Genomic DNA, 19,998 nt, shown 5'->3' on the forward strand with positions numbered 1-19,998 from the left:
TGACAGATCTATCCTATTACTCCTAACAAGTGCTATTTAAAGGTGTGTAACAGAATGCTTCTCTTGGTACGGCAGCACACACGCAGGCCTTCATGTGACCAGACACATTGCTCTATTTATAACAGAGCAAGACAGAGGCCCCCGAATCCCACACGCAATGGCAGTGGGAACGCTGGGGACAGCGTCATGCCAACCCTGGGCCAGTACTCAAGCATTTGGGAAGTATAATTTACAGCTAAAGGTAAGACAAACATGAGTGAAACCGTTCAGATCCTCAACAACCATAGGGTCTACATTGTGGTGTGCTGGAGTTTAGGATTTTTTGGGTTTTGTAGACAGAAATGAGTGAGTTTGTGCTGTGGAATCTAAAGGTGCTGTTCTACCTATGTGAGCCTACTGGATTTATTAACATCGAATGCAGTTTAACTACAGACAGCCAACTGAAGTGATGCAAATGATTTGACTGATGTTTAACTACATGCAAGTACGTTACCTTTACGCCCAAGTTGATCAACAGTAAAACACTTATCACTATACAACTATTATGCTTAAAGCAATGCACACTGTCTACCAAAGACACCCATAGTTTTCCTTCTGTTAAGCTCAAACTAATTCATACTGTAAACAATGTACCTGTTCTGTGCAAGTAATTAAATCATTTGTCATCACTATGTCAACAGCATGGGCTTTAACTATGTTGCTGGACTATATTTATATGTAAGTTTCCTTATATAAATCTTTTGGCTTACCCTATAGCCCCACCTGTGGATCTTACAGTATAACTTAACATGTTACAGTGCAGGGCAGAGGCTACTAAGAAAGATCATTTAGGGTTGTTCACATGGATACATACAAGATCTGAAGTGGGTGTGGCACAGTAACGGAAACAAATTTGCAGACCAGGAATAAATATCTTAGTAATGTAATCAGCTGAAAATTGTTTCCACAACTTCTCACTCTTTTGCTATTTATATTGTCCTATTTATAATGTGCTCAAATGTATGTGAACACTTCAACCATTGATAAACTTTAAAATGTTCAAGAAATGTCTGTGTAAAAATGCAAACCACTTTGTTTCCTAATACAATGATCTTATTACATTTTAAAGTATGGCACAAATGTCCAAGCAGTTTTGGGGCACTGCATCCTGCATACTGTATGTCTTCTAATTGAAATTCCTAAAAACTTCCTACATGTTCAAAACAATATGAGATCAAAGGGAGATGCACAACTTGTTTTTCTGTTGCAAAGCTACTGGTGTATTTTGAGGATTTGTTATTGGTGTGGCTTGCCTGATGGCCCGTACTGACCCCTTGCCAGACTCTTGTGCATATTTCCCCTGGGTACAGCATGCTCTGGAGTCAGCTTACAGTTTGGGCAGCATCAGTTCCAAATGCAAACAACTACTATGTTTAAAATATGAATAATTAAGTTCTGATAAGCTTTACTATGAATTTCAATCCCCTAAAATTAACTGCAAGCAGGGAACATTCTGATTGCCATGGGAAATGTACAAAACTCATATGAAAGTAAATAAATAAATCAATAAATCAACCCTCACCAGAATTAACTCTCTCTAATAATTCTAACATTCAATCATCTTCTGATGATATAATAAATAGTGCTGTGCTTAAAGTTCATTAAGCTTCTGCAATCAAAAATAAGTGACTTGTAAGCTTGCTGCATTTAGACTAACCTCTGTAACAGAACTATACATTTTCCTGTTTGTGAGATGCTTGACAAAGTGGCCATTGCAGACCAGATATTGTTTGCACAGGCTAGAATGTAAAATATACAAAAAAAAACAAAAACAAACAAACAAAAAAACAAACAGAATTTTACTTTTTTCAGATACTGGATCACACTGAGTAAATTCAGCAGTCATGGATGATTTAGAGCACAGCATTCTAATAGCAGAGCGAGACTGGGACAGCTTCTATGAGGAAAGTGAAGAATGCTCTATTCAGCAGGCACAGCTTGCCGGCCTGGATGACTCAGGCCTCAGTGACACTGATGACGAAAAAAAGTACACTCAAGAGCCTGTTCTTCCTCTTCTGACCAACCCTGGAAAAAACGAGGAACATGATGCTGTATCACAAACACTAAGCACAGTGGATGACTGTGACAAAGGAAATCCATTGGAAGATTCTGAATGCTTAAATCATAAGACAGATGTACAGCAGACTACACAAATCAGTTTAAATGATAATACAGCCACATGTGTGTGTTTGAGCTCATCAGACCGTGGTGTTAATGACACTGGTCCTGACGACCAGCAAAATGCCTCAGACGCAAAAAACATCCAGGAGCATGATCAAAGTCAGGGCACAAACAAGTCAAGTCAAGTCATGGAAGAGCCAATCCCAATCACTACTTCCCCAAGCACCAATGCTGCTAACTCAGAAGGAGAAACACTAACAAAGGTGATGGAGAGTTCAGCAACTCCAAAAAAAGAGAAGGAACGCTGGTTTGTCACTGTAAATGACAGTCCAGTCCAGCAAAAAGTACACTCTGGCACTGTGGGCCAAAAAAAAAGAAGAAAAAAAAAAACCTCCAAGAAGTCGGGCCATCGAAACAGTGCAATGGGAGGTCAGTGTCCTCATTCAAATAGTGAGAAAGAAGCAGAGGGAGAAAAAACAAAAAAGCTACAAAAAGCACAGAATAAATTCAAGCAATCTCTCCAAAAATGTTCAGAATCTTTAGATTTTAATACCCTTAATAAGGAAGATTTCACCAATATCAAACAGGAAGAATTCTCACCTGTAAAAGAACTGGGAGGGGAGAGTTTTGACAAGACCTTTTTATTAAAAAGTAACTGTACTTCAGCGGCTCAATCACCTTTCACTGTAGATATTGCCACTGAAACCCCAGAAAACAATCCCTCTGCCTCTCTAAATACTCAATCCTCTTTCATTCTTACGCATAGTTCCCAATTACAAGCTAATGTTCTAGATAAGTTCATGACACAACTTGCAAATGACCAAAGCACAGTTAAGGGTTTGACGAACGAACCCGAAAACAACACAGATATCGCCACTCAAAATCAACTGATGACCAACAATTTGAGTCATATTCATGATGACCCAAAAGAAGATGCTCCTCCAAATGAGCTATATCAACAGCAAGAGTATTCTAAAGAATCTAATAATGCAGAGATCTATTCTGTACAGGAGACACTGAACATAAGCCTAGAAACAGCTGCAGGCCCATCTCGTCCAATATATGCCCTTTCATCCTTTTGGGATGAAATGGAAAAGTTAACAATAAATGACATTTTACATCTTAGAGTAGCTAGTAAGTCTCCACTGAGCGGAAGTGTTTATCCTGAAAAGAGTGATGTCCAACTTCAAGACAGAAATATACTGGATTCTAAACACAATAGTCTCCAAGACAGTAACTTGGTAGATGACACTGCCGACTCTGATTATTTCACACATTTGGATGACTCTAAACCGGACCGCTCAAGCTGTGAATTCTCAACTCTCTCAGATTTTGATGAGGAGTTCCTGCAAATAATAAACACAAGTGCAAACCCTAGCCCTGAGCCTCAAAGTGTCAACGAGCAGACAAACAGTATTTTAGAGTCCAACTACATATCAGAACTCTTACTAGAACAAGAGCTACCCACAGTGAACAAAGAAAGTGACTCAGAGGACATCATAGTGCTGTGTCCTCAGGATGGAATGCCACTTTACCTGTATCCAGCTACAGAGGCACACGGCTTATATCTCACACCTAAGGCAGAAAGTAATGGAAATCCCTTCGAACTGGAAGGCATCAGGAATGCGCCGTCCCCGGTTTTATCAGTTGGCAGTACTCTAGAAGATCAGTGCCTGTTTAGTTTCTCTGAGCTTTTTGCCCAAGACATTGATGAACAAGGACTTCAGACAAGGACCCCAGACAGATGCAGCTCTGCTGTCTCTTTTTATTCCTCAAAGAAGTTGTCTGTGCCTGAGACGTATGATGACTTCTTCTCTGACTTTGTGGTCGGGAATCTTCTCTTTCCTTCTGTCCAAGATCAGACAGTTACGGTTCCCATCTTCTCTTCCTCACGCTCAGTGGTGAGAGATCTGGTATTCCCTGAGGTGGAGGAGCTGATTGAGATGAAAATTGAAGACGATAATTCCCCTGTACATTTCATGGCTCACTTTAGCAATCAGCCAGAAAGGTCTTCAAGTCCCTTGCGATCACAAAACTTTTACTTTTTCACAGGCCAAAGAAGACACTGGAGTAGCTTTCTCTCCCTGAGAAAAATCAGATTTATAGACAAAGGGAGCACATGGTGCCAAAAAGTCAGCTCATGGATTTTCCCAAAAGAAACAACAAAAGTAACATCTTATGTTTCAAGAGCCCAGCCAATGCCACATCTGTTCAACGTGGGGGACGGGGCTCAGGAACCGTTTGTGGTACAGCAGGACCATGTTCAATACACTGCATCAATCTCGAGTAAGCAAATATCTTCATAAATCTACGGACAGTGTCCATCTGTCTAATTAGTTTTAGAATGATTAAGATTTTGTTTCAGACATATTTTTTTTAGATTTTGTTTCAGAAATATACAATACTGTGTAAACATCTTGGCAATAAATGTGTTTTAAAATATCATTTATCATTCAAATAATAATAAAAAACACAGTAAATGTGTTTTCAAAGAGGTTGTTGATGACTTTTGAACTAATTTGGAACACAGTTTGGCTCCAGATGTTTCCTTGATGCCCACAATCTAACATTAAGATGTTTTGGGGAAATTTGGTCAGGATAGATAGCTTTTAAAATCTTTTTTTACTTTATTTAAACTTTAGCATAAAAGTGTATATTAGTGGTGTAGATTTTGGGAAGTTACAGGTATGTTGCTGTGCCATAGACTCACAATGAGAAAATATAGGGTAAAAAGCTCCAGACCAACATTCTTATCTCTATATTCTCTATTCTTTAACAGAAAGAGAGTGTCTCCACTTCACTATCAAGCAGTCAGATATGTGCCTTGTGTGTATTGCCTTTGCTTCCTGGATCCTTAAATCATACAATCCACAATCTACAGACATGTGGAAAGCAGGTATGTCAAGGCATCACAAACAAAATCATATGGCCATAGTGATATGGTGATCATTTCATTACACATCATAACTAGAAATTGCATAAACTAACGTATTATTTTCCCTCTCAAATATTTCTCAGCTCTGCTAGCAAATGTGAGTGCAATATCTGCCATCCAGTACTTGCGAAAATATGTGAAAAAGGATGCAACTGAGGATAATTCATGATGTCGGCTCTTACAGTTTTCCAAGAATTTCTCATGATGGGGCCAATGTACAATTAAGGGTTAATTTTGCACAAATTCATTGTAACAAACAAATAGATAAACATTATTCACATGGTATTACAATATAATCCCAAAATAATTACATAATTATACAGTCCAGTTACGTCTCAGTTAATATATACTACCATTCAGAAGTTTGGAATCACCTGTCATATTAATAATTGCTGTTATTTTATTAAAATTTACTTTACAGAGTTCAGATCAAAGTACAAAAGGCTAGACACCAGAAGACATTAAGATGTTTTCTTTAATAATTATTTAATTATTTAATACATTAATTATTTTCTTTAAAATTTAAGATTTTTAAGAACACCAAGAAGTTATTATATGATAATATACTGCAATTATCCATCTGTAGTCATTTTCTGTCTTGAGATTTGATAATTACGTTTCAGATATGAGGCACTCTGCATATTAATTTCATTATAACTCCATGTTCTGCAGGTTTGTCTTTCATTATGGAAATACCTATAGCTCTATTTATCATTCTGGATATTTCTAGTTTCCCCACTTTTACAGCTTCATACAAACAAGCTGAAACACACATTCACATGCATGAATATATAGTTTTATGTTATTATTATTATTATTAGTAGTAGTAGTAGTAGTAGTAGTAGTATATGATTCCAAACTTTTAAACAGTAAAGTTTGAGAAATCCAGGATACAAAAAGAAATAAATTACTTTTTACTATTTACTGTAATTGTTACATTAACATTTGTTCAGTTGAAAGATACCAGGTTGATATGGACCAGGAGAGGGCACTGGTAGGTTTTGTGTCAGTGATATTGTGAACTTGTGATGTGCTAAACATAGGTAAGTTGTGTACTGAACAGAAAGCGATGTGGTAGGCCAAGCAACATGTGAGCAACATTTAAAATCACTAAAATGATGTCATCATTTTAATGATTATCATTTTAAATATAACTAAAAGAAACCGATTTCAGTGTTAGGTGTGTGTTAGTTCTGAGTTTTTGCCTAATAAACTATATCAGGATAAGCTGATGGCTGTTGCTGTCACATAGAATTATTAGAAGGTTTTTGTTCTGAATAGTTTGAGAAAATAGATACAGGGTGACCTTCACAATCATTCATTCTCAGTCAACAGTGTCATTTTCACAGAGGTTTAGCCTTATTACACTGTATGTTAACTGACTGACTGTTTGAAAGATGCAGCATTTGAACTTATAGAAAATATAGAAAACACAAGCTTCAAGGGAGAACTCAGTGGAACTTAGCAGTGACATGTATGAAGTGTCAAATAATGTTAATAACTGCTATTCAGTTATTCAGTATAATTTTAGTTAAGGCACAAACACAAACGTGCCTTTTTTATTTAAAAAAATCATTTTGGAAATTAACAATGGGTCAATCATGTACAAATGTATTATTAATGAAGGTACTGTATACATGTAAACATGCATATAAGCTTAATTCTTTATCAAAACATACATACTATATACTAGATAAAGCGTTACTCTCAGTATTCGTGCTTTATTGTAGAAAATACTTTTGGCAATTGTGTATAGAAACAGTTGTAAAATCAGTAGTTTTTAAGTAAATGTGTTAACAGCTCTAACTGATTGAGTACACAAACAAGAATGACACTCCATTTTGTTGTCACAGTTAGCTTTATATTGTTACTTAGACATAATACTATATCCAGGGATATATGACAAGGTGTCAATGAATTAGTTATTTGCTATTAATACAGTTTCACCTGTATTGCAATAAACAGTCCAAAACTATTCTCTCTCTTCCTTTTGTCTATGTTATATAAACAAATGTTAAAAGGGATAAGACAGTGGAATATAGGTGACATATAGGCCAGTTTAGGACTTAACTACTACTGTGTTATATACTTATAAGAGTGTTCCCTCTAAGATACACCTGAAAAGTGGAAGTTAAAGAAAGGGTATGATACAGTATGTAAAGCATGCACTTTCTGCACACAGGTTATTTTACCTTTTCAAGCCCAAATCTACCATTGCAACATTTTAATTTACACATGTAATATATTATTTGATACATATACTATTTACAATCTTATAGAGAGTAGGTTTCAATAAATTTTGAAACTCTTTGCTATATTGTAAGTATTCAGGATATTGGACAGCACCTCGCAAATACTAAATATATCTAGTGCTTTAGCACTGTAACAAAGTTACATTAGATTTCCTTTTGTAACAGTAAAAACTGCCAAGTAATATTCATGCAAGGAAAACAAAGTCAATGTGCTTGGAAAAGGCTAGTCATTTCATACAATACAACAAAGTAGGGCAAAATCTCAAGTGCAGAAGAAGAGGGGAAACCGATCCCACACAGGGTTATCTCTAAAGAAAATAAAACAGAGCTAATACCCTGAATACAGAATTTTCTCCATAGTCCACAGTGTTCGTCAATCATTTCAAGACTGCTTATCTCCTTCTTTCTTCAGACGGCTGTTGAACACATAACACCACAACATGAGTATCACAGCAATGCAATGAACACAATAAAAATAAGTTTTATTGGATGCAGTTGTGTGAAAAAGTTTGGGTGCCTCTGGTTAAATTTTGTTGTGTTGATTTTGTAAGTGAAATTAAGTTAGCACATCCAATGCAGCACACAGACATTTGCACATTGTAATGCAGGTTTACTGTTCATTTGCTGAATTGGCCATATTAGAATAAAACATAATTGAGGCCTGTGGAAAAGTTATGTTGTATTTTCTGTTTTTTTAGCATATATATATAAATTGTACAGTAAATTTGACAGAAAAATGCCATCTTTACATCTGTTCACTGTAGGTGATGCATGAACTTATTTTTACTCAGACAAATCAACAAAACATGTAATAAGACTTTGGGTGTTCAAACTTTTGCATAAAAATGTACATAGTAGCTAAAATAGCAGTTCCTCCCCATGCTGTGTTAAAAGCCACTGTTTAAACTAAAGGAATTCTTGGGTATGGAGAAGTGCAACACTGCTGTTCTGTGTTTTACAATGGTAACTACACATTCATAAATGTCTAGTTCATGTAAAACTAGTATGTTTAAAATTCATGTTGAAGTCACTGGAGCTCACCTGTAGTAGTCTTCTTGGCTAGGAAGCGGAGCACTGTGCAGGTGTGCGTGTCCATGCAACCACTGCTGCTCCAGAGCCAGTCTCTGCAGCTCTGCTGACTGCGCCTGCATTGCCTGCAGCTGATGTGCAGCTGACATGGGCCCCAGGGGTCCAGGTATATCTCTAGGGAATGCTGCGCCTAAAAACACAATGCCAAGTGGTAAGCAAAACAGCACAGGCTTTTACTTTATACACTCATACGGGAACATATTTTGCTTTGAAGAGGATGTAGAACTATTCATTTTTACAATTTGACTAGTTAATCCAAAAGTAGTCAATAAGTTAATTAGATGTCAGTTAACTTAGCTAAAAAATGTTTTATTAGTAGCTTGCTACTAGCAGCTGGTGATGGACGCTTAATTTTAAAATGATTATAGTAAAGGCATTTTAGCTCTATGTCACCCTACTCTAACACATGACAGTAGAACGCGTCCATCTATTATCTTTGGTTTCTTGTTTATCAGAAGATATATGTTTCTGGACTCTCCCCTGCAAGCTTCTGCTGCTTCTGCCACCACATTTCATTGCTGAAAAAGACTCGGTCCTTGAACAAGCAACAACTGCCCAAAAAACTACTCTGTACAAGTCCTATACACTAATTACAAAAAGGGTCCTATGTGTTACCAAAAAGTGTCTTACTGGTAACATTAACAAAACACACACACAAAAAAAAGGTTCTGTGTACAACACTCTGTCAACCGTTTTCACATTTCTTCTACTGAAGTATCACTTTTTTTAAAGGTTGTATGGTGTATGTGACTCACCAAAGAGCGGGTGCCGCAGCATGTCATGTTCATGAGGCAACTCACTCAGCAGAGGGTTGGGAATAGCACCTGGTGGATAAGGAAACCGTGCCAGAGGTGGACCTGTAGCCAGTGGGTCCACCAGAGGATGAGGCCCTGATCCTGAAACAGGAAAAAAAATCACCTCACGAATTTAACCAATTCTCTTCTGCTGTTCCTTATTCATAATTAGCCTTAAGGCTTAGGTATCAGTCAACACGTGCCATAAAGAAAGCAGGTGTGTTAGCATATAATTCTTATTCAAGCCTCATTGAAATAAATAGTTGAATGATCGTATGCTATGAATGCAGATGCTGAATAAGCGTATTCTAAACTTTCAATCAAAACCACATTTGTCCATAAGTAGAAGAGGAAAAGATATCTGAATCTCAAATGGAATGTGATAAAAAGGTATAGTCTTTTTCAGGGACACATTAGCAATAACTGTAGACTTCAAAGGGTTAAAACAAAGTTATTTGTAGCTGACAATACCATTACATCATTTCCTTTCAGATTTAGTTGTATAAGCTGCTTGGGTTATGATACTGTAAATCAGTGTTAAGATTCTCACCCTGGTTCAGTGGGTCTTGTTGGTGCAGATGGAGGTGGGAGTGAATGTGTGAGTGCTGGTGATGATGCGGCGTTACATTGAGCATTTGTAGCCTAGCAACCGGGTCGCCAGCGACAACAGTCGCAGCCATCCTTTCGGCATGTAGTCGTTCTGCCGTTAGCCGCTCTGCGTACGTTATCTCTGGTCGTGGTGGCGCCGCCATGCTTCTCTCCATGGCTGGATGGAAGGGGGCAAAAGGGTGCGGTCCAGCCACATGAGGAAGCACCAAGGCTCCGTGTCGGGCGAAATGTTCCATGGGATTGGCTGAAGGGTGAAGTGGAGTCTCTAGCTCTGGTGGTTTCATTTCGAAGCCTGGCTTCATTCTCTCTCGGATCTCTCTCTCTCTGAGCTCCCGCAGCTCTCGCTCACGGAGAGCAGGATCAGCTGCATAGAGGCTCTGCATGTGATAAGCCAGGAGGTGATCACCTGGCCCCAGGGGCACGAAGAAGGGGTGGTTGCGGTTGCTTGGTGACATGACGTGTGGCCGGGCATACTCGCTGAGAGTGCGCAGGGCTGGGGTGTCTGGACCCAGGTATGGGGGAACAGCAGCCACTGTGGTCGGTGGTGGGGGCTCAAATGACGCACGGCCTGGCTGTACATGGGTGGTGAGCGGGTGATCACTCAGACGACCATCATGGGAGGAGCTGGAGGCTCGCTGTGAGTCAAGAGAAGTAAATAAGTAAGTAAATATTAGTGCCAGGCAAAACAAATTATCTTGTGTGTTTTATGTACAAAAACCAGCTTTAAAAACATTTTCCTCAAACATTTACACTTTTCATAATTTCAACACTGAAAATAGTTAGCTAACTCTAACTCCCATGGGTTTGTGCTATTACAAGTGTATGGCTAAGCCTCTTCCTTTCGTCTTGTAAAAAACGGATATCACCATCTAGCGTAGCCACTCATTGTTTAAAGTTCAAGCATTTGCTATTATTAGATATTAATTATCATTAATATCAGAAAAGGCTGATTTCTGTAATTATTTGATTATAAGCCCTGGGCCAAGTAAATATGCTCAACAACATAACACAATCCTGCTGTAATGTATGAGATCAAAGTGAACTCCATAAACCATTTATTATAAATCAGTAAAACATTACTCCATGTTGTAAGTCTACTATAAAAATGGCTCTGGGTTTCTGAATATCAAGTGTAAATCAACAATCAACAATTAAACATCTGAATAACTTACAGAAGCTCTATCTGAATCTCTCTCTCTCTCACGCTCCCTCTCTCTTTCTCTTTCCCGCTCCCTCTCTCTTTCTCGACCCTGACGAGCACTCTGTTCTGCCTCTCTTCGAAGCCTTTCAGCGGCCTCCTCACGCTTCTTGGCCAATTTAGAGGAAGCGAGTGGGGTAAAGTAGAGGTCTGTGCGAGAGCAGGAGTTGTAGCCTCTGTTCAGGTGTTTGATGAACCTATTAATGATTAGAAAAATAGATGAAAGTGAATATACTACAATTTAAATAAAAGGAAGATATTAGTCAAGTCAAGTCAGCTTTATTGTCAATACTACAATATGTGCAGGACATACAGTGTACTGAAATTGCGTTAAGACCCCATGGTGTAGCAATAACATTAAATAGACAGTAAACAGGAAAAGTGTGAATTTAAATAGACACACACAAAAAACACTAATTGTAAAAATAAACATTAATTGTAGAAAATTAGAATTAAAAAAAAAAATACAGGAGGTCCTAAAATTAACACTAAAGGGACATAAGGCACATGCAGATTAAGGTGGGTATAAATAGTGCAAATATAAACAGTAGTGCAATTTGAATGAGCTTATGGAGCAGTAAAGTGATGAGTGTGTAACAGAAAGTGATGGGTGCCTAACAGTCTTACATTGTTTTCTATATAGACTACACTTTACATTTAGAAACTGAATTTATACATACCTTGCCGACTGGCTTGCATGGCTGGGTATATTGACCACTGTTGGTTCTGGGGAGGGGCTCCTGCGAGGAGGCGGCGGGCTATCGCACTCTTCATCTTCATCTACTGGCTCCTCTTTGATGGTCATCTGTGGGGGTCCAGTGGGAATGCTTGGTGCAGAGGAAGTGGAAGGTTGAGGGCCAGGTGCAGATACAGGGCCAGGAGCTGAGGATGAAGCCACAGTAAACGGAGTAGTGGATTCAGTCATAGGACGGGAGTTCTGGGAGAGGGAAGGATGAGGGCAGGCTGCAGTTGGTGGTGGACCAGCAAGATGGCTTTTAACCTGATGGGTTTGAGACTGAGTCAGCACAGGTGGCTGAGGAGGATGAGGCTGGGGCATGATGTGGAGTGGAGGGGGTTGAGAGCATGGGGGGTGCTGAGCAGGTAGAGACGCCAGAGGCTTTAGGGCTGGAGGTGGAGGCAGATTTGGGTGGATTTGAAGAAATGGAGGAGAAGCAGGGAGGTGAGGAGGAGGGTGCTTGTGAGAAGAGGGGATTGGGGTGGTTGGTGGAGGTTTGATTTGAGATACGGATGCTGGTGGATGTGCAGGATGTATGCTTTCACGCTGAAGATGCACAGGCTTGGGAGGGAAGCCATGAGTGGGATGGGGTCCGGGTGGATGGTTCTGGATCTGGCTTGGGTGGGGATGATACTGAGAAGGCTGAGGTAAGGACTGTCCCTGTCCTGCGGAAGGACCAGATCCTGGGGAAGGACCAGATCCTGGTCCTGGGAAGGTTGAGGGCCCAGAGTGAGGCTGAGAGGTGAGTGGCCCCTCTGGACACCTTTGAGCTCTTCTCTGAGATATTACAGATGGATCATCTTGGGAAATGTCCACAGGTATGATAACCCTTGAGGTGGTGGTGGTAGTGGCAGTGGTGATAGTAGTGGACACTCCAGGGGATGGTGCGCTGGAGGGAGAAGGCTGAGATGGCATAGGGGACAGCGTCTGAGACAGCGCTGGGGTAGCAGGTGCCACAGCAGGCTGCTGGACTTGGTTCTGTGGCCCAGGTGGTGGTGGAAGAATAGGGGAGTCAGAATCACTTTCATTGGCCTGCATTGGGGCTGGCCAGGCTGGGAGAGGAGCTCCGGTTGTCCTGGTCTATGTCTTTAGTATCGCTGCTGCCATCATCATTAGCACTACGGCTGTCTGAGCTTTCGCCTTCACCCTCTCCTTCTGACGGTGAGTCTGGACCCTCCTGAATAAACAAAGCAGACGTCCTGAATTTAGCTGTCTGTGAAATACAGTACTGTGGAAAGTCTTAGACTAGCCAGGACAAAATATGTTTATCTGGGCACTTTGTATGTTTTTGATTCTGAAGAAACACTGTACAACATAATAATAAGTACAAGTATACAAATAAATTAAACACCTCAGTGTCACTTCTGGACTGAGAATAGTCCACCAACAAAAAATATCCAGCCAACAGTGTCCTGTGGGCAGCATCCTGTGACCACTGATGAAGGACTAGAGGATGACCAACATGAATTATGCAGCAGCAGATGAGCTACGGTCTCTGACTTCACATCTACAAGACGGACTGAAAAGGTAGCAATGTGTAATAGAGTGGACAGTGAGTGGACATGGTGTTTAAAAACTCCAGCAGTATTGCTGTGTCTGATCCACTCGTACCAGCACAACACACACTGGCACACCACCACCACGTCAGTGTTGTTACTGCAGCACTGAGAATGATCGACCACCCAAACAGCACCAGTTATGTGAGGGTCCATGGGGGTCCTGACCACTGAAGAACAGATGCACTATAGTCTTTAATTGTAGAACTACAAAGTGCACCTATATAGTAAGTGGAGCTGATAAAATGGGCAATGAGCGTAGAAACATACCTGATCGGTGTACTGGCAAACATTAAATCACAATTTATTGTATTAATGTTTATTTGCATTTATTTTCAAGACAAATAAACACTTTTTGCCCAAATAAATAGCTTTAAACATTATTTTGTCAGGTGGCCTAAGAATTCTGTACTGTACTGCACAGCACCAAAAATACAAAATGGGGTATAATTCACAAAAGCCCATGCCTATGCTGTAGCCTAATGCAAGTGCACAGCTTAGCATAACCCATAACACAACACACATAACACAAAGACTAAGAATAAAGCTGTGAATCATCTAAAGATCTAAATCTATGCTGCAATAAGCAGGCATCATTCTGTTCTTTTTACCTGAGTCTTGGGCCGTTTCATGTTTTTTCTTTCTGGTTCATCTGTATCTGGGGCACCAGTCTCTCTCTGTCTCTTCACTCCTTTTACAAGGGATGGTTCCACTTTTATCTTCTGAAATGAGAAGTGAACCACAATAAAAGGTTAAATTACTCAAACAGTCATTAAAAAACAATCACTAATAGGTACATAAATCAAAAAGCCAGTAGAGAAAATGAAAAGGGTTACCTTGTTTGCCTTCCCAGGTATGCTGGTTTTGGCATCAGCACTGGATGCCCTGGTTGTCATGGCAGAGGAGCTGGATCTGGGGGTGTGGCTGCTAGCTCGGACATCATCATGAGATGGAGACAATCCCCTATCAGGACTCCCTGTTAACCTGTTCCTCCCACTTCTGAGAGAGGACATCTACAAACAGAGGAAATATATTTATTTAAACATTAAATATATGATAGCCAAAAATTCTGCAGAAATTGTGGATTCTAAAAATAAGTTATATAATTCAAATAATAATAAAATATCTGCTAAAATAAAAATAAAATTACTAACAAACACAAATGTGGTATTGAAAATTTAGAATTCACCCTTTCGACTGAACTTCTCTCACTTTCTTGTTTCTCTTCTTGTTTGTTACATAATAAACATATAATTAAAACACGCTTCTGTTATTTTTGGCAATAAATGTGACGCCTATGTTTATAACCATTTACAAGTCACTGCCCATTGAGGCAAGTAGAGAAATTCAGAAAAAGTATAAATTATAAACTTTCAATAAATACCACATTTGTACTTGTAAGTAGATAAGGAGATACTTTATTAGGATTTGAATTAGATAAACAATTTCTTCAGTCTTATTTTGCTAAATTAAAATATCCTTTACATTTTTGCTATGCTTTTGTCATTGCTTTACATTTCGAGATTGAACAATCCAGAATGTAAAATGAACTTCAATCTAATTAATAATGTAACTGTGTAACTGACTATTAAACTATGTAAATATTATTTAATTCTGTAATAACAATAAGAACTCTGGACTTCTAAGCGTTAAATATTACCTAGCAGGAAATATACTACTAAAAGCGATCATGAGAAACTTTGACAGCAAGAAGCACAAAGAAAGCAGAAGACACCCTGAATGACGGTGAAAAGACTGAAAACGGTTAAACACTGAACTCACTGGTGCTCTGCTGCGACGCGTCTTCATCCCATGTCGACCGCCCAGCCCCTCCTCCTCCTCCCGAACAGGTTTGAACAGGTAGGGTGGGTCGGCTGGTTTGGGTGCAGGCGGCAGGCGTCTGTGCTTGCTGAAGTGGGAGTGGCAGCCAGAGCACAGCAGGAAGTTGTCTCGGCCTCCTTGATGCCAGTCCTTAGAGCCTGTAGGGGGACATTACAGCCAATCAGAAACTGAAAACCAACAAAACAGTACAAGAAACAGGCCTGATGGGTGACGAAGTTGAAATGACCATTCAAAATAACTCTTAAGAACATGTGCAAATATTAATACAAGATCAATGAATCCTTAGTCTGCTCTCTGCCTCTTTTTTACTTTAAAAATGCTTTTTATATATTCATGGCTCAAAAAAAAGGGACCACACAATGAGACCTTGTTGTCACCCATGATACAATGCTTTAAAACATTGATCAGACCTATTCACCAACTTTCTAGGTGTGGTCATAATGAACATGCTTGACTGACATCTCTTATGCCACTGAAGCAGAACTAAACACAATAGCGCTAAAGGGCAGAAAGATGTTGAATATGTAGGCAGTGGTGTTGAATGCTGCAATGGCCAGTTGGATGAATGAAGAAAACAAGCAGATATGCAGATGAGCTAGCCTGATAACTCTAGATAAGAGAGATAGACTGTGGTTGGAACTCAATTTTGTTAAAGCTGTGTGTGCAGGACAAACCATTTCAGCCTTGTTATTGGTGAGAGTACTACTTACATTAGCATTATAAAAGGTTGGGACTGCCCTGTTCACATTGAAAAGGGAGAATTTTTGTGAAACATATCTACTAAGTGGACAATTGAAAGTTATTATTAGGTCATACATTGTGTATATATTATGTGCCCATAATGTTAATCTAATAAGCACAAAACATCCATTTAGGTTCCCTGAGGGGCCTTTAATGACAGTTAATGATGCAGATGTGCGTTACACTACATGTTAATGTCATAGAGGTTCACGGCAAGTGCCACATCACAGCAAGTGCCACATCACAGCAAGACTGACGAAACATCTAATTTGCAGTGCACAGACAAAAGAGTTAATACCTTGATTCAGAAATAAAAGGAGAAAAAAAAATTATAGTCACAGTCTCAATACCAAATCTCTTGATTCTACTAAACAAAGGAGATTAACCATATCATCATACACATTGTTACTGTCCAAAATCCAATTAGGAATACATCTTTAGTCTGATAAGCACTGCAGCATAAGGGAGAACATAGTTGGTAACAAGTGAAATGCACTTACTGGTGGTCAGACAGTGGCTACAAGCTTGACCTTTGCCTCCCTGCTCACTGTCTTCACTGTCTAGATCATCCTCACTGGCTGAACTGAGTTCCACTACAGAGCGAGTGAGAGAAAAAGAAACAGCAGGCATGATACTTGTGACACTTACTTATGCTAACCAGACACAATGCACCATAATGTCACAAACAAAATGCATGGTGAAGAACTCACTGGAGGAGGTGCGAGAGGTAGTATTGGCAGCAGCCACTGCGTTGCGTGTTTTGACCTTGCGGGACGCAGGCTGTCTGCGGTGCTGCCTTTGAGGTCGTGACCCGACAGCTTCAGGAGTTTTCTTCCAGTAGTAGTAGAATGTAATCAGCTCACCCTGAAAGCAGAAGTAGATTGTAAAAGTTAAAATGGCCTTTAGCTTTTTTAAGGGTGATATTTTTAGGAATGATAATTAAGTTCTTACTGTTTTCTTATTTGGGAGCAAATCTTTTCGGATCCTGAAAAAGTTTTTGCCGTACTGTCTGAGGCCTTTGATAAACCGTTTCTGGAATTAAGAATAAAGTAAGAGAAAGAAAACTCTTTACATTTTCATTCCACAGTTGTCCAAGTTGAATTTTTGTTTTTCAATATTATCTCTAATGTACACTAAAATCACATGCCAAAAGGAATTGTATGATAAACATCTTCATAAACAGCTTCATCCAATGAGTGACCTGGAGAACCACAATGTTAAAACATAATTTCTCACCACTTCATCCTCTGACCAGCATTTCTCAATAAGTTTAGGGACTGGTTTCTTCACCAGGCACTGCAGAGCTTTTGCTGCATCATACTGGCTTTCATGGAGCTGAAGAAGATTTTAAAAAGAGTCTTTAAAACCTCAGGGAACCAGGGAACTCAGCATATTTTTATAGAGATAAAACGACCCTGAAGCTGTGCAAAACTCAGACTACTGTTTGTTACTTTAATTAAATGATTAACAATAACACCAACACAAACACAATGTCAAATTGAGCCTTGCAGTAGAGTCTGCACTTATGTAGACCACAAAAAGTGTCAAAAAAAAAAACACAAACTAAAAAAAAAAACCTTAAAAACCGACCGTGTTTAAAGCATTCAAAGTGGTATCATCTCGGGACGCTGCCAGACAGCCGTCCTCTGTTGAGCCTCCATCACACATCCCTGCAAATGCTGCCATGCTCCTAATTATAAGGACAATAAATAATCAAAACTGTCAGGGATAAGCTACCTTATAAATACCAGCCAAATACACACCCATGCAACTCGCTAGCTGTTCAGTTTTAAGGGTCACATGTAGCACCAGGTATGGTCAACTAACCTGGCAGCTCGAAGGTACATGAGCAGGTCACAATCATTGACTCCTGGTGTCCAGACCAGCTCCTCTTTTTCCGTGACCAAGTCAGCACTAGGAGCAGGAAGTGGCTGCAGCTCAGGGAGCTTGGCCTGCCCGTTCACAAAAATACAAAAACAAACACAGAAAAAAACACAATGCAATACCATAGTTATGCACATTCACACAGATGCATGTGTGCACTGTCTAAAAGAGTGTACATAGTCACAAGTACAAAGCTCGGATGATTTTTAAAATATTTTATCTAGTAAGGCCTTTGGTATTTTTCCCCCACCTGATGACTTGGACCCACTCGAATCTCTCCTTGCGTGCTATTCAGCTGCCTGAAACACAGATGAGCAACGTAAGTCTTAAAAAGATGCAGCACAGAGCTCTGCATGGATGTCGCTGTCTGGAAAAAGAAACAACTTTCATACAGAAGATGGCACATCTAACGCCAATCACATACTGGCAACGTTTTAAAGCAAGGAAAATGAAACATAACGAAAGGGATATGAGCAAAAAGGCAAAGGTAATCTGAAAGACATTATACCACACATATCAACAGACACACACAAGTCTCAAACTCTTTATTAGGTTCAGAAACACTTGGAAAAGTTTGAGCTGTGCCATGGCGGACGCTTCGTTGACGTTTCCACCCTTTTAAATCGCCTCATTTCTTAGCGTTAATCACAACATGTCATTTGCCTATCAGCGGTCTGCAGGATCAATCCAGATCCCACCCATTTATCTCCAGTAGCCAATCTACGGCCGTCGGCCTCATTCCCTCCAAAGGTTATATAAACAGGGGCTTAAACATGGAGCTCTGTACAAATCGGTAATTTTGCAGATGGGAGCGCAGAATGACACCCAGCACCAGCTGCCTCCACACTCGACATCTGAAGAGAAATGCACGAATTCATGGTGCTGTTTAAGTCTGTGTTTGCTAACGCCTCAGAAAATACCCTGTGAAAAGAGGATTTCCTCCCTCGGGAATAACCAGGCTATTGAGCAGACAAACAAAACTAACTTGCAAGCTCAATGTTCGCTAAAATACGCAACACAAAATGAAATGACCATCCGCCATGGCCAGATAATCAGCATCTGCCCCCTTTTGCCTCTTGTCAGAGTGCTAGCTAGCCTTCGCTTCGCCTCGTCTCTGTGTGTAGCCGAGCGAGGCAAGCTGTCAAGTTCATAACCGTCTATATTCGCACTAGACTGCAAAAGTACTTGCGGTGCCTGACGGAAAATGCAAGTGTAGATTTAAAAAAGGAAGCTTCGGTAAGGAAAAAGAAACCCAACAAACCTTCGAGGACTGAACAAGTCGTCCATGGCGGAGGCTCTTTCGGTTGTGTTTACAGTTTGTTTGGTTCTGCGGCGGCTCAAAACTAAGCTATTCCTTCTATTTCATACTACTCAAAATGGAGGCTACGCGGAGTATTTTTTCCGAGCTCAGCCGATGACCTCAGTCTTCACGCACAGCCTACCGAGATCCCCCTCCATAAGCATAACTGAGCATGTGCCGCCGCCGCCGTCGCTAATGGAATCATCTCCGTGTCCGGTCTGTCCGTCCAGAAACGAGCGAGGAAACCAGCCGAGGCTGCCTGGAATGTAGACGATCCGAGGAGATTATCGACGGTGGCGTAGTGTGTAAACTGTGAAATCGAGGGGGCTAAATTACCCAGCCACACGTTCACAGCGCCTCTCGGAGATATGTCACTACGGTAACGCTATCCGTTTAATCGTAGCGCAGTTATCTGGAACACTTCGAAATGTGCACGACTGCTCACTTATCGTAGCGTGACTGAGAACAGGACCGTTCCCCTCCCCCAGTGTTTAATCCAGTGGCCATTCCACATCATTCAACATCTCAACCCAGTCACGGAGCTCACACCAGTTAAAATGAACTAATACTGTCACTGGTCCTATATTTACTCTCAAGCAATTTCTCTAAAGTGATTTTTCTTACCATTTCTAATTACACTGTATTACTATGAAATAAAAAAAATGTTTTAAACCATTTTAGATAAAATCCTGTTAATCAGTTTATAATCAATGTATAACTAATTTTGCTTCATTTTTATAAATGTCATTTTGAATTGTAAAAATAAAAAAATTCGTTTTAAAATGTGACATTTTAGCAGATGGCCAGTCTGCTTCCCCGTGTTAGATGATGATGTTAAATGAAAACAGATAATGACCCCAATGCTTACCAATCCTGTAAACCAATAAACAAGCACATCATTC

At 39.9% G+C, this 19,998-nt stretch overlaps 2 protein-coding genes across 3 annotated transcripts; one reads left to right on the top strand and one right to left on the bottom strand.

The window, feature by feature from the left end:
* The first annotated feature begins 148 nt into the window (after window positions 1-148).
* On the top strand, window positions 149-7,837 carry si:ch211-157b11.14 (uncharacterized protein LOC799552 homolog). 2 transcript variants are annotated; one of them, XM_017719489.1, is made up of 4 exons: window positions 149-241; window positions 1,852-4,446; window positions 4,940-5,056; window positions 7,760-7,837. In XM_017719489.1, exons 2-4 carry the CDS (start codon window positions 1,884-1,886, stop codon window positions 7,768-7,770), a joined length of 2,691 nt encoding a protein of 896 aa, XP_017574978.1. In that variant the 5' UTR covers window positions 149-241; window positions 1,852-1,883; the 3' UTR covers window positions 7,771-7,837. The 2 variants fall into 2 exon arrangements, with proteins under 2 accessions (XP_017574978.1, XP_017574969.1); XM_017719480.2 differs by lacking the exon at window positions 7,760-7,837 and adding an exon at window positions 5,179-7,070.
* On the bottom strand, window positions 6,935-19,579 carry rereb (arginine-glutamic acid dipeptide (RE) repeats b). Its single transcript, XM_017719469.2, is given in 18 exon segments — window positions 6,935-7,763; window positions 8,389-8,566; window positions 9,192-9,332; window positions 9,781-10,474; window positions 11,012-11,234; window positions 11,718-12,803; window positions 12,805-12,950; window positions 13,941-14,051; window positions 14,166-14,342; window positions 15,112-15,308; window positions 16,413-16,505; window positions 16,623-16,776; window positions 16,864-16,944; window positions 17,149-17,247; window positions 17,503-17,602; window positions 17,740-17,864; window positions 18,047-18,095; window positions 19,058-19,579. Coding segments are annotated over 18 exon segments (3,714 nt in total). The 5' UTR covers window positions 19,084-19,579; the 3' UTR covers window positions 6,935-7,729.
* Window positions 19,580-19,998: the final 419 nt, after the last annotated feature.

The sequence above is a fragment of the Pygocentrus nattereri genome, chromosome 26 (genome assembly GCF_015220715.1).
Source record: "Pygocentrus nattereri isolate fPygNat1 chromosome 26, fPygNat1.pri, whole genome shotgun sequence".
Taxonomy (NCBI): Eukaryota; Metazoa; Chordata; class Actinopteri; order Characiformes; family Serrasalmidae; genus Pygocentrus; species Pygocentrus nattereri.